Source organism: Trachypithecus francoisi, unplaced genomic scaffold (assembly GCF_009764315.1).
Source record: "Trachypithecus francoisi isolate TF-2019V2 unplaced genomic scaffold, Tfra_2.0 Lachesis_group4, whole genome shotgun sequence".
NCBI lineage: Eukaryota > Metazoa > Chordata > Mammalia > Primates > Cercopithecidae > Trachypithecus > Trachypithecus francoisi.
Genome location: NW_022681469.1, coordinates 62,039,262 through 62,055,111, shown reverse-complemented (window position 1 = coordinate 62,055,111; position 15,850 = coordinate 62,039,262). Strand labels below are relative to the sequence as shown.

General features: G+C 34.6%; 1 protein-coding gene across 3 annotated transcripts in view; it reads left to right on the top strand.

The window, feature by feature from the left end:
* Positions 1 to 15,850, top strand: part of CACNA2D1 (calcium voltage-gated channel auxiliary subunit alpha2delta 1) — a 526,258-nt gene that overhangs the window by 381,694 nt on the left and 128,714 nt on the right. For all 3 annotated transcript variants that reach the window (XM_033192867.1, XM_033192869.1, XM_033192868.1), the window contains exon 7: positions 5,540 to 5,671. In XM_033192867.1, coding sequence (XP_033048758.1) covers positions 5,540 to 5,671 — 132 coding nt within the window. The remainder of the gene's footprint in view (positions 1 to 5,539; positions 5,672 to 15,850) is intronic.

Sequence of the window (15,850 nt, the reverse complement as noted above, 5' to 3'; positions counted from 1 at the left end):
AACATTTTTTGCCTGTTTTCTTGCTTTACTTATTTAACTGTACGATATTTGGTATTGCTCAACAAAAGTAATTTTTAGTATCTTGTCCCTTACGTATCTTTAATAGCTACATCTCTTATCAGAGACTTATTAATTTTATATTTTCAGTAAGTCATAACAAATGTTTTTTCTCTTTTTTCTTGCATAAATATGCTTTATTAGAAAGCTGTAGGTAAGGATACAATAATTCAGTTTTAAAAGATGTGTAATTTCTGGAGACCTAATATACAGCATGGTGAGGAAAGTTAACGATATTGTATTATAATTTTCTAGGAGGATATATCTTAAATTAATTCCCCCAACTTCTACCCTAATGGTAGTTATATAAAGGTGACGGATAAGTTAATGAACTTGATTTTGATGATGATTTTACAAAATACAGGTATTTTAAAACATCACATTTCATACTTTATACAATTTTATATGTCAGTGACACCTCAATAAAGCTGTTACAAAAGCTGTAGTTGACTTTAGAAAAAACATTAACATTTTTCAGTCACATGGTGCCATCAATGTATGGTGAGGCCTTGGACCCTGAATAAATCAAGAAAATGTATTCAAACTTAATTCAGACTTAAGAGGGAGCAATAGTGCAACATTTTATTGGTTGAAGTTTGCAGAAGAACGTTGGATTCAGAGCTCGTCAAATATTGGAATATCTGTATTCCTTGTCATAAACAAGCTATAGATAGAATAGACGTGTCTTTTAGAAGAATTAGCAGCAAACGTAAGGGGTTTCTTTTGTGCTGTTACAAATTAGATTTTTCTTTCTTCCCTTGAGAATCCAGACTGAACAATAGAATACTCTAAAAGAGAGAATTGCTGAACACCAAGGCCATGTTTTTAAAAACTAAGTAAACAAAGAATAGAGATGTATGCTTGGCATTCTGAATCAATTATCAGTGAAATCCTGTTATGCCATTCAGAATAGAGACCTCAAAGTCAAGGTTTGCTTTCCAAGCATTCACTGCTTTTAGGAGGCTTGGCCTTGGACATCTATAAAAGACTTAATTTTTACAAAATTGAATTTTCTAACAGGGATAAAGATCTTCATTTCTTAAAAGTTGACAGAAAATGAGAACTAATTATACTCCTAATCTAAGAAAATTAGCTAAATTTGTCAGTAACTGGTAGTAGGTTCAAGGCTAGATTGTCATTGAATGGTCTTCTATAGTGAAAAAATATTGACCACTCATACTTCTAATCTCATCTGAAGCAAGAAACTGGAAGTGTATATGAATGTAAAGCATTACTATTTGTCAGGAGTAGGGAAGAAAAAGAGGGCAACTGTTGAAATAATATATAATAAATAATGTATCATATAGAACAAAGGTCCCCAACCCCTGGGCCATGGACTGGTCCGGGTCCCTGACCTGTCAGGAACTGGGCCACGCAGCAGGAGAGCATTTCTTCCTGAGCTCTGCCTTCTGTCAGGTGAGCAGCAGCATTAAATTTTCATAGGAGCATGAACCCTGTTATGAACGGCACATGTGCGTGATCTAGGTTCCATGCTCCTTATGAGAATCTAATAATGCCTGATGATCTGAGGTGGAATAGTCATCCCAAAACCATGTCTCACCTCCATTTGTGGAAAAATTGTCTTTAACGAAACCAGTCCCTGGTGCCAAAAAGATCATAGAATATATAATTGAGAATATAAAATACAATATAATTTTAAATAATACCAATTTATAGAATATCATTCACCTGTTATAAATATTATTAAATATATCTCACCAAATAAAAGGATTTTTATAGCCAAAAATATCATGTTTTTTTCTAAAGAAAATTTATTCTGGAATTTTTATATTGAACATTATTTGGCTACTAATTTCCATTGATATTTCCACAATTAAATAAAATCCTTTGAATTGTGATTGTTTGCTCTGGACATTCAAATAAAGATTATGACTTATAGAATAATAATTGCATTTTAAAGTCTTTGTAATATACAATGACAAATGAAAACTTTTTTGTTGAATTTCGTTGAAATTTATTGAACTTTAGCAAATCAGAATTCCACAACTATTTTTTGAGATTAGGTTTTTTTATGAATGAAAAATACAGCTTCATAATCTAGAGTAATATTTGCTGAAAATAATTTTCCAAGGAATTTGGCCTTGTTTTATTTTTCCTGTTATGAAAGAATCACGTTTTATACCTTCTATTTTTTAAGAACTACAGTGTCAGGAAAACAGGAAAGCATAAAAATAAATACTTTCTAAGAATAGAGAAAGGCACCAGCATAACCACATAAACTCTTTATAATATAAAACAAAGCATCTCCTGAAAACAACTTTTAACTTTAAAAAGCACTTGACTTACCCGGTGGTAACTAGAATAGTTTAAAAAAATCTTCCTAAATAAACTCTACCCTCACATTTAGAGACACAGACAGAAACAGAGATGGGGGTTAAGGGGCATCCTGGGGAGAGATAGAGACAAGGGCAGAAAAAGAGAGATAATGTGTAAGTACAATGGAAATGACAGAGCACAATTCATATCCAGGAAATGACATAAACTTGTTTTAGCACGGCCAGTATTGTGCATTTAGTGTTATATTATTCCATCATCTACAGATTACCCTCTTATTTCAGCATTATTTATCCTGGGTGTGCTAATAGCATAAAGATGGAGAAATGTTGGGCACCTTAGTAAATCTAGATGGGCTGTTTAATTTTATAAGGTTAAGAAGAAAAATAATCTGGTCTTTTCAAGGTACCAGAGTAATATAGGTTTATTAGTCAAATATAATTCATAATGTGGATCAGAAAAATATAGGCAGATAACGCAAGGTCTAAAATAGTATTTATTCTTCCTTGTTTACTTTGATGCTTTATATATTTTCTTTTCCATTTTTTTAAGCTGCTTTCAATATTATTTGAGAAAAAGCTTTCCTAGTGAAACCATCTAATCCTACTTTCTAGTTTTGGTAATTTAAGGAATTTGAATGGTATAATTGAATGAATGATTCTTGCTCTATAATACTCTGATGAAGAAATGGAGACCCATATTCTGTACGTAGTACAAATCTCTTGAAGAACATTGTTCATTGAACACCATGTGAATGTTGGTAGGTAGATCCAGTCAAACTGCCTTCTACAAAGGCTGTAGTAATTTTGCATTCCTATGGTAGATCCTCTTTGAATTTTGATTTCTGGATATCCATAAAAAGACTGTGAATAATAGGATAATGATTGCATTAAAAAGTCCCTGTAACTATATACTAACACATGGAAGTATCATATTCTTACATCTTACTACACATTGAGTATTATCAAATTTATAAACCAAACAGATGTGATAGGTGTGCAATACCAATACTCTCATTCTGAGTCAAATTTAAAATCAGTTCTAGTGCCTAGTCCGAGGATCTTTATATTATTTGCTCATTTGTAGATGAACACATCTTGAGAAAAATATTTTGAAATCTACCTTAGTCATGGCTTGCCTGGTAAAGAAAATTTTCAAAGCATCAACTGGAAATTTTAAAACATATTGCCAGGATAATAGGAATATTTTAGAACTTGTCTTTTTCTTTCAGTATATAAAAGTATAATTCACAATCAGTGTGTCAGTACCCAATACTTAGTAGCTGTTGAGTTATCAAAACTAAGAAAAAGTTAGCAGCCTTGAAAACAAAACTTTCTTAAAAATAACTAAATGTTGTTGCCTAATATGAATGAAAGAATCAAGGAAATTAAAGAGATAGAATAGATTGGGGATTAATGAAGTCTATCTGGATCATAAACAAACATTTGTTTAGTAGAATATTACTATAAAAGTCATAAATGTTTAAGAGAAAACACAATGTTCCTCTTTCTATGCTATTTTGTATATTGATATAAATATTCATGAACAGTGGGTATCAGTTCAGGTTATCTGTGTGAATATAAATTCTCATATAACCAGCCGCTTAGTGTTCATTGGATCATGCTTTTGAATATGAATTCTCCAGTATCTCAGATGCACGATGGATCTGACGCAGCTCATGAATATTCACACACACACAACTGATCTTTTTGAAAGTAATCGCATCCATAAAGATGAAAATCTTGTTAGTTTTCAATAATGAGGACTGTGTTAGCATGCTGGTCCCAGAATAGTTTCACAATCACCTTGTTTTTGTTTTCTTTTTTGGTAAATGATACAAACTTTAAAATATAAACACATAGGCTGTGCATCTTGTTTCACAGGTGCTCTTTTAATTTTACGTTTAAAAAGGCTTGTGCATGATTTAACCATGATGGCACTCATTTCTTTTATTTGCTGTCATCACAGAAAAAAATAGAAGAAAGTTAAGCTGTATCTCCAGTCTTCATTCTAAGCACATTTCCACCGTGTTCAGGCTTGGTCAGAGATTGTCAAATGCAAAGTGGCCCAGTCTGCTAATCTCTCGGGGCATGGTGTATATTTTACATAGAAAATTTTCTATGTCATGTTTTTGTGTAGAGGGAAAATTATATGAGGCCAATTCAATTTTTAGTATGCTAGACTTGAGAAGTTATGATCATGAAGACCTGTAATTATAAATTATGTATTATTTTAACCTAGATTGTATCCTGCATTATAATTGCTTTGCTTTCATTGTAATGAATGGTATATGTTTGTAATACCTATCCAAGATCAGTTTCTAGTTATAAATACGTATCAAAATCAATCACCTGGCCCTTATTGGCACCGTACTCTATTATTAATAGAACTAGCCAGGAGGAAAAAAAACACCATTGTTTATGAAGGTAGTGATAAATTGTCAGCTGATTGGTTTCTAACACTGATATTGTCAAGCCTCTGAATAAATTTTCCCGTTACTAAAATATGTACAGTTTTGTTATGTAAACATAGTTAATAAGCTATGCTCAACGAAAACTTTTTTTTTTTTTTTTAACTAGCAGGCTAATTTATGTTGCTCTGCCACAGAGTCATCAAGAGTTGATTACTGTGGTCTTAAAACTCTGTCCTAAGGTGCCCCAGAGTTTTCCTCAGAACTACCTCTGAGGATAAAAAGGAATACCACTCATACCTCCTCATATTTTATGTGTCACAGTGGTTCTCAACCAGGAGGGATTTGGCCCACAGGGGCCGTTTGACAGTCTGGAGACATTTTCACTTGTCACAGTTTGGGGGTGGGGAGGTACTGGTGTCTAGTGGGTAGAAGCCCGAGACGCTGCTAAACATGTTCACAGGATTAGACCTCACAACAAAGAATAACCTAGGCCAAAATGTCACTAAGGCTACTGTCATATAAAGTTTTGTTTTCAGAAATTCTCTCCAGAGGATAAATGTCTTGATTTATCATCTTTCAATGAATACTGTGTACATGTTGGTAGTAGGTTCAGTCAAACTGTCCTCTAAAATGTCGAAAACGTTGATAACCACTGGATTAGAGTTCTCTTAAAAGTAGAACAATGAGCATATTTAATATTATTTTCTAAATAAAGAAGACAGATTCAGTTTTTATTTATAAATTTGAATTAATTGTTTCTCCTTTTTCTGTTAGCAACAATTGTGTTAAATGAACTCAACTGGACAAGTGCCTTAGATGAAGTTTTCAAAAAAAATCGAGAGGAAGACCCTTCACTATTGTGGCAGGTTTTCGGCAGTGCCACTGGCCTGGCTCGATATTATCCAGGTAGGTGCTTAGTGATTCAATCATTGTCAAGTTCCACCCTCAATGTGTCTGAAGAATACTCTGTTATCTTCCCTGATATTGTAAGAAAAAGATGACTATATCACACTACTTATATAAGGAAGGAATATTCCTCTTTACATGGCTTTAGATTGACCACAATCACTTTAAACTGAAATACTTAAGGAGCAACTGGAGCTGTTAGTACCTGGAATCAGGCCATGCTGCTGTGAGACCATGAGCAGGTATCCTTAGTTATATACCTGGAACAGGAAATTACCATCAATCTTAAAACAGCTCTGAGATAAAGGCCCAACTGCTCAGCATGCACCAAGCTGTGAGTCATGTTAGAGAATTGAATTGAATTTTTATAAATTAATTGAAATATTTATCTTCAGGTTTTAGGTCTGTGATTGAAATTTGTAACAAAAGTTTAATGTGTTTCTTTAATCAGTAGATGTGGATCTGTTAAAATGAGTAGGACAAGAAATAAAATGAAATCACAAAGAAAATATAGTTTTTCTTATGTGTCAGGTTATATTACTTTTGAGTGCATCTCAGTGATCATATATACTCAATGAAGATGAATATGTTTTATGTTAAAATGAAAAAGTCTTTTTATAAATATGTATTATTGTAAAAAAGTAAGGAGAGATAAATAGTAATTTCTATAACAAAACATGAAAAATTAATTCCTAGGACATCCTGAAAACACTTTAAGTGAAATGTCTGTTGGTGTTTTTAACTTCTCCAATTTTTAGCGCAAGCTGAAAAACATAAAATGCATTTTCTTTCTCAAACATGATCTGAGTTATGGGATACATGCTAGGTAATTTGGCTTTAAATGGCTACAGTATGACTTTAAATAGCATAATTCTTGAGACTTGGGTGTCCTAAACATGTTTAACAAATTGAGTTATTCATATAAAAAGTCACAGCAGTAAATAGGGGTGAATAAAAATTAGAAAGCATAACTTTGGGTTGTAATATTATAGCAATGAATGTAAGTATCTGGATATCAATGGACCTAATGGTACTCAAATTAGGTAAAGACCATATGATTTGGACAGGGTTGCAGATCCCAGATGGTAAAATCAGTAATAATGTTTCCGCATAAGTCCAACACACTAGGAGAAGCCAAGTTTGTATTAAATATTGGAAAAATGAGTTATAATTAAATATTTGTATTAATATCTGATGGTAATATATCACGTAGTTTATCATTATAATAGGGGAATTTTCCCTTTATGAAATATTGTTTATTTTAGTAGAACCCTTCTAGACATAATCTTGTTAGTTTATTAACATGTTAAATACTATGTATCAAAAGACTTAAAATTTGAGTATGTAATACTTATATAAGATAACGTAAAGGCAAAAGACAACACTACTCATGCACATAATAAATCTGATGTAATAAACCTTAAAATTATATAAGGTCTTATAAAACATTTATAAATTATAAGGCCTGATATAATTTAAAATACAGGAAATAGACATCTAATGTTCTATAATATACAAATGTAAGAATATATTTGTCAACAGCTTACAGCATTATGTAGCTTTTAAGTCTTTTCATATATTATTTATCACAACAATATTCCATATAGAAGTAAGGCAAAGAAGAAAGTGATAATTAAAAGAAAATTAGGATGATAATGAGCAACCAAGAGCCCAGTATCAGAGAGAAAATGATGATGTAGAGGAAGAGAGAAAAGGGTTACCAGAGAAAAACAAGAGGAGAGGAAGGAAAGAATGCATCCAAAATGGGAGATAAAACATGGGGATCAAGAGGTGGATGGAAAGATAAGTTATATTGTAAACACCTTTCAAAAATGGCTCTTTTAACAAACAGCAGTTAACTTTAAAAATTACTAATAAAACATATTCTGTAATTCTTGAATTTCAAATGCTATTTGAGGGATGATGGCTTTAATTTTTTAACGCTAATCATGTATTTTCAAATGTCAAATTTTCAAATTGACATTTGTTTGCTTCATCTTGGAAAATGTATTTAGATATTTAGCAGAATTCATGTGGTCTTGAAAGAGGCAGGAGACAGACAAAATCTGTGAAGATAGGGCGGGTTTCTGGTGAAACACTGCCTTCAAGCCGAAGACCGTTTAAAGCCTAGCTTCAAGTTTGGTAAATCCCCGGACCAGATTGAGAATCTCTTTTCTTATTTGATGTGCTTTCCTCTGATTGAGCCCTGCTCTTCACCTGTTTCACATATACCTACCCTTTCCTAATTGTTTTTTTACACTGTCATGCCCGCCTTTGAGTGGTGCCTTTGTTTTAGGCTTTTTTGAATACTTAGAAACCAATCAACATGAACTCTCCATTCTGAGTCCATGAAAACCAACCACACTGAGCAAGAGACGATCTGACATCAGGTGGGCAATGACCCTTACATTCCTTCTCCTCTGAGAGCTTTCTCATTGCTCAATAAGATTCTTCTCCACCCTCCCCACCCTTCAATTGTCAGCATAACCTCATTCTTTTTGGAAGTGTGACAAGAATCTACGAAATGAGGGTACAAAGGAAGTTGTAACACTATGGCCCTCTGCCCTCTGCTGGTGGAGGGCAGCTGCCCAACACATGTGCTTTGGGGTCAGAGGCACCCCTGCCTGGGTGCCAGCACGTTTCCCCATTCGAGGTGCCAGAGTCCACCACGGGAGTCACTTACGACATGCCTTGTGTAGCCACAAGCCCCACATACAGCCCACTTCTGTGCCAGCACTTGGAATGGCAGACCGGAGCCCAGCACTCACTTGCTCACACCCCCCTCCTGCCAGAGGCTGGGTGCACAGTCACAGTGACTGTGGGATCCACACCGGAGTGCAGGCCGGGTGCTGACCAGCAGGCAGAGTAGATGGGGTGTCTCCTGCAGTGAACCCGGGCCCAAGCAAGGACTGGGCAGGGGCATCACTGACCAGAGATCTCTGGCTGGCACAGTGACTGAGGAAAGTCCTGCATCAGTCTTTCCAGAACATTAGCTGGAGAAGCAACCCTGTGCCCACTCATAATACCTAGGTTTGAAGTGAGAGTTTGGCAAGCAAATTGACTCACCAAATGAGAGGCTGAATTCATTTACCTGTTACAGGAAGGTCTTTAAAATAGCCCACTTGACTGCTATAGAATACACTTGAATCGATTTTAGTTTAGTGAATCTGTTACCAAGTTGCTCTTTCTGACAATAGTGGTATAATAGAACCAAGTCTTTAGTAAGACATCGAGACAATGTCATAATTTTAAAAGTGCATGGTTGTGTTTCTGTTTTTGTAAGACTATGTTTTTAACACAAAAACAACCAAGTTTAAAGCTTTATTTAAATGACGTGATTAAAAAATTTTTTGGCAGACTATATATACTTCTCTGATTTTATCATTTTGATAGAAGCAAAATAATATAGAAGGACTCACCCCTGTTTACTGTATATTAAACCAGAGGTCAAAAATAGTCTTTCAGTATTTTAATTATCTTAACAGTAAGTGGAAACAGCATATATGTTACTTCTACTTAATTGAACTTTTACATAGACGACTTGACCCTCAGGCTAGGATCTCCCTACTAGCTGTGAGAACCTAGGTAGGTCTCCTAAACTTTCTGAGACCTAATCATCAAATTTGAAAAAGTAGAATATTAATAACTCCTCATTTTATCCCCTGGGGGTTATTGTGATCAATGAGATAATATGATGAAAAGTACTTTGAAAATAGGGAACAGTAGTTATTTCTACAATAGTGCATGTCAACTAGAATAATTTTGCCTAAATGCAGCTTTCTCTTTATCTCGGACATTAAAGAACATAATTGAAGCTTACAGTGGGTTGACAAGGAAACTGAAATAGAACTCTGGAAGGAATCTAAACATGACTAAGCCATAAAGTCAGGCAACAACACCACATAGTGAAACTGGTCAGAAGAGATGGATTTTAGCTGATGGCCTTAGGTCACTTTTCTGTAGGGTTGCCAGATATGATAAAGGATGTCCAATTAAATGTAAATTTCAAATAAGCAATGAAGAACCTTTTAGTGTAAGTATGTTTCATGCAATATTTGTGATACACTTTTACTAAGAAGGTATTTATTTTTTATTGAAATGCAAGCTTAACTGATTGTCTTGTATATTTTTGCTAAATTCATCAACCTTCTCTTTCAGGCTTTCAGTTTCTATATGTAATATCGGAAAGTCAGCTTCCCCATTACATCACAGTATTGTAAAGATCAAGCAAAGCCTATTCAGCCAGATATATAGAATTTTATAATTTTCATTTTTAAATTCTGTAAGCTACCGATTTTTATTTTTGTAAGCGAATACTTGCTACAGAGCTATTGAAAATAAAATGTTTTGCAGGAACTAGAACCTTCTGATTCACAACAGAATCTAAAATATATTCTTGTTGATTATTAATATGCTACTTAAAGCAGAGTCACATACCATGAGGCAGGTGAGCAATATATATATATATTTAACCCCGTCAATATTATGTACCCATAATAATTAAAATAAAAAATAAAACATTTAATTGAAAGACAATATCATGTACAAGTTTTGACATACACACACACACACACACACACACACACATTGTAGAATGGTTAAATCTAGCTAATTAACAAAGCCTCACCTAACATAGTTATTATGGCCTATATATCATCATTAACTAGTTACCGTTTATATATTAGATCTCTTGAATTTATTCCTGATCTCTAACTGTAATTATACGTCCTTTGACCAACATCTCCCCATCTCTTCCTCCCTTGTAACCACCCCAATCTTTAGTAACCACTATTAGACTCTGTATTCTATGACATCAACTTTTTTTTTTTTTTCTTTTTTTTGAGACAGAATCTCACTCTGTCGCCCAGGTTGGTGTGTAGTGGCGTAATTTCGGCTCATTACAACCTCTGCCCCCTGGGTTAAAGAGATTCTCCTGCCTCAGCCTCCCAAGTAGCAGGGATTACAGATGCATGCCACCATGCCTGGCTAATTTTTTTATTGTTAGTAGAGACGGGGTTTCGCCATGTTGGCCAGGCTGGTCTCGATTTCCTGACCTCAGGTGATCCACCCACCTCCACCTCCCAAAGTGCTGGGATTACAAGTGTGAGCCACCACACCCAACCAAGATAGACTTTTTTAGATTCCACAGTAATTATATTCTTGAAGCAAACAGCCAGAATATAAACCCCACCTCCACCAGTAAACTTTGTATGATGATGACCTTTGGAAAACCCTCATTGACCTCAGCTGTGAAACAAGGAGGATAACAATGCTTAAATTGTAGAATTGTTAAGAGAATAAGAAGCACTAAATCTGTTTGGAGTATATTGCCCAGATGTAGGGGAAAGTTAGAGTACTCTCATTATTTTCATTTATCAGATCATTTAAATGTAGAAACACTAACTTCCAGTGAGATCTCTAGAGCTAGCGCAATATAAAGGTGCCTATGCAGTGCTGACTCAAAAAAGTAGTTTCGTAATTAGTGGAGATTTAAACTCTTGCTGTCTGTCCATGGACTGAACATTAGCCTGCTTTATACTTTTGTTGATGTATATGGAAATAAGCTATGAAAATCATTGGTATCTGTCCTTTATCTTCTCCCTTCTTTTTTCTTTTTTTCCTCTTTTTCCACCCTCTTCTTTCTCTTTCTCCTCTCCTTCTTGGAAGGTAGGTAGAGTATGAAGAGTTCTGGGTTCATATAAAAGTTGTCATCAGCATCACTTAGTACTTCAACTAAGTCATATTATATTTCTGTACCTATTTCTTCATCAGTAACTTGGGATGTTTGAACGAAATGATTTCCAAAGCAAGCATTAATTTTATCTGCTTTAGAGCCTGCTGTAGCATTTGTTACATCTACAGTCTTTGTTTTGCAGGATAAGTAGAGTGACTAGCCCTAGTCATACACCTAGCTCATGGCATAGATATGATTAGGAACTCATATTTAATGATGTCTTCCTTGAATATGTGCTCATTGGAAAATCAGTTTATCTTGCAAGTTCTTTCCTTCAGAAGCTCTTAATTTATTATATAAATTAATTTTAATGCTATTAAAAACTGCTTTCAATAGCTATCAACTTTGTGAATTCTTACTCATCGTAAAAACCATAGGTACAAACTGGTCATTTCACCTGTTAATGTCTCCTGAAATTGTACCAATTGTTGCAGTAATTGGAATTCTTATTAGGAATCAGTGGCTCATTGAAATGCCAATGTAGCCAGCCCTTATTCTTTTTTTAGACAATTAGTTGTATTTATTAAAAAACAGAGGAAACTAAAAATCTACTTCATCTCCATATGAAATTTACTTAATGTCTTATTATTTGTTCTTTCTCTACCCTATCTCATTTGTTAATTTCAAAACTATGAGATTATAATAAAGGAACCTAACGTATATATTAGTGGTTTTTAACACTACGGAAGTTTTGTTTTTACTCATGTCAATCAGAGTTAACATAGACTGGGGCAGGTAGGGAAACTATACCAATAAGGGGTCTGCACCCCAAATCTCATTACTCTGTCTTTCTCTGAGCATGGCCTCCGCCTTATTGTTACTTGTGCTCTTTATTAGAAGGAAAGAATGGTGTTCATCTGTGTCCCCTTTTTAAGGGAACTTCCCGGAAATCACATAAAGCATTCTCTTTTGTTTGTTTCTGGCCAGAATTTAGTGGTCTCTTGGTCATAGCTACCTTCAAAATGGCCATATATCCAGCTAAATGGCAGGGGGCTGTACTAAGTAAAAAGAGGAAAACAGATATTGGGGAACAAAAAGCATCTCTGCTATGGTTAATATGTGTACATTTGTGTTTTAAAATAACAAGTTATTTCTGCCTTTTAGAAAATTTAAATCTAGGGAGTCAAAACTTATACATCTAAATTAAATACATCTTAAATTTAGATTGCAATACAAATTATTAAATGATTAAATGCCAAGTCACTTAAATAGACAGTAGCAATAGATTTGCTATAGAAATTTTTGAAAAAGAAGAGGTAATTATGGATCAGAGCCATAAAAGAGGTTTATGAGCTTTGGATTGAAAATCAAGTCAATGAAGAAGAAAAGGCAAAATGTTTCTGGCGGGAAGAATGGCATAAAGTAAAAATACAAGGAGATGAACAACTACTGTTGGAGACTAGTGAGGTCAGTTAATCCAATAGTTTGTTACAGAAAAAGTGATATTGAATCAAAAGGTTTATTAATGGTAGATTATATGGCCTTGCATGTCAGAATGGTTTGGGATTTAATGTGTAGGCAAAGTGCCACAAACATTTTGGGCACTGTAATACTATGATTAAAGCACTTATTATTATGATTAGAAGGAGAAAGACATGGGGAAGCTTGACCAGAAGATATGCTATTTTAATGGTCAGACGTGGAATTTTAAAGATTTGAACAAGGGATCAAATAGGAATTAAGAATTCTTAAATAGAAATGATGATCTCAGACTTCATTTTTTAAAAACATGAATTTAATGACTGACATAGAGTCTAAGTTGAGTATCATTTTTTAAGTTGGATGGATGAGAATATCAAAGCTGTTTACTAAAATTAACAATCAAAAGTTTTTATTTTGGGAGTAAAGTGATGAGTTTAACTTTGAACAGTAAAGTTTGAGGTGTTGACAAGAGGGTACAAATAGCTCTGTTTACGCTGAAGCACTGGTTTCCTATTACATGGTTTTCTTTGCTATATACTGTCCACCAATTGTATTGTGTGGGAGATGCATCTTATGCATACACAAAAGGATGATATACTGTTTTAAAATTCTGAATTCATCCCGATTATGAAGGCAATTCTGTAGCATTTTTGTTGCATTTTGTATAACCTTATCTCTTACCCGAATCTGTCTTATTTTTCACAGATTATTACAGAGTTGTAATAATTGTTCACCTTATGGTCAGCCATGGATTCAGTCATACCTAAACTGACTAAATATTTGATTTTATTGCTCACAGATTAGAGTAGGTAAACAAGGATGGCAATATGAAAATGAGAACCATTTGTAATTTGACTGGGGATAACACTATATGCAAAATATGTAAATAAGAATTGCTATAAAACTTTAGCTGTTTTCAGCTTCTAAGATACATATCTCAATCTGTTTCTTTTTTCTTTATGTGTTACAAATATCTATACTTATGTCATTCATTTTTAGATGCATAGAACATCTTTGCTGTGTAATTCATTTATGTTCAGTATACTTGATTATGAAAAATGAAAAATTTTTTGTCAGAAAATCAGATGTTTCAAGCACCTTCTCAGGTACGCTAAATACAAACTTTTCAAAGAAATCTATCACTATCACCATCATCTAAGAGTTTGACTTACAAAACTAGGAAACCTGTTCCCATGGAATCATAGTTTGTTTTATGTTTTTAGCTATGTCATTATTGTCATCTAATTGAATACAAAAATAAGAAACATGTTTCTCTGTCAGACTTCATGGTTTTCTCTGTGGAGCACATATCTAACATTATTTCCCAGTAAGTCCACCCCAACACTTGCCTCATAGAACTTACTGTTCTCACGCTTATTTCCAAGTCACTTAATGACTGCATTATGGGACATCTAAAGGATTAAGTGTTTGTGTACCATTTACTTTATTGAGTATTTCATTTAACTACCCAACTTGTCCTTGTTGACTGCTATTCCTGCTGACAGGTATCACTTTAAGTAAAAATGTTTTAAGTGTATTATCTGGCATCTTCAGTATTACCAGTAATCCACTTTGTTAAAAGGGCTTTTATTTTTTTAATTATGGTGATTTATCCTTGGCTGTAATACCATGTATCTGTGTGTGGGTTTCTGCCCATTGTTTATAAGTTAGAGAAAATTTCTGGAAATAGAGAAAAGCAAACACCGCATGTTCTCACTCATAAGTGGGAGTTGAACAATGAGAACACATGGACACAGGGAGGGGAACATCACACACCAGGGCCTGTCGGGGGATGGGGGGCAAGGGGAGGGATAGCATTAGGAGAGATACCTAATGTAAATGACAAGCTGATGGGTGTAGCAAACCATCATGGCACATGTATACCTACGTAACAAACCTGCACATTATGCACAAGTACCCCAGAACGAAGTATAATTTTTAAAAAAAGAAAAAAACTTCTGGAAATATTACAGTGGAAATATCAAAGTCATTCTTCCACCAATAGAGTGATATCATCTGAATATCCTAAGTACCAAGACTCACTGCCCAGAAACAAAATTAAAACTCAAAATTATTTGATTAAATCAGTGTAATTAAGTCTGGACAAAGGAGGAAAGACTGATAAGAACGAGGCAGAACTCCTGTTTCTGAAGAAACTGAGATATCCTGAGGATTCTAATACCAGTAAGAGAAGATTTTTTTTCTGGAGGAGTTCATAGGTGGATGAAAACTTGTAAACACACTAAAATATAATGCAAGCAAAGAGCTAGTAAAATTATTTCAAAATGATGTGGAGGGTCGGGTGCAGTGGCTTATGCCTGTTATCCCAGCACTTTGGGAGGCCAAGGAGGGAGGATCATCTGAGGTCAGGAGTTCGAGCAGCCTGGCCAACATAGTGAAACCTCATCTCTACTAAAAATACAAAAATGAGCCAGGCGTGGTGGCAGGCACCTGTAATCCCAGCTACTCAGGAGGCAGAGGCAGGAGAATTGCTTGAACTTGGGAAAAAAGGTTACAGTGAGTCGAGATCACACCACTGCACTCAAGCCTGGGCAACAGACTGAGACTCTATCTAAAAAGATAAAAAGTAATAAAAGTGATATGGGGTAGAGTTGGATTATCAGCTGTCTGGTGAATTATACAAGCTGGCATTGTCTAGTTAATGGCATCTGGCTCTCTTACCATGACATTGAGACTATCCAAAGATTCGAATTCAATCTACATCTCCAGTTTTCTCTCTTAATGTATAGTTCAAACTTCATTATTTAGCCCTGTATTACATTTTCTCCCCTTTTAATTTTTTTGTTTTATTTTCTATTCTTCAAATCTGCCTTTTCGTTTTTGTATCTCTGTGTGCCTAGTTCCTAGAGCCCATCTCTGGTCGACTGCATCTTATCGTTCATTCAAAATAAAATGCAGGCCGAGAGTGGGGGCTCATGCCTGTAATCAAAGCATTTTGGGAGGCCGAGGCAGGCGGATCACCTGAGGTCAGGAGTTCGAGACCAGCCTGGTCAACATGGTGA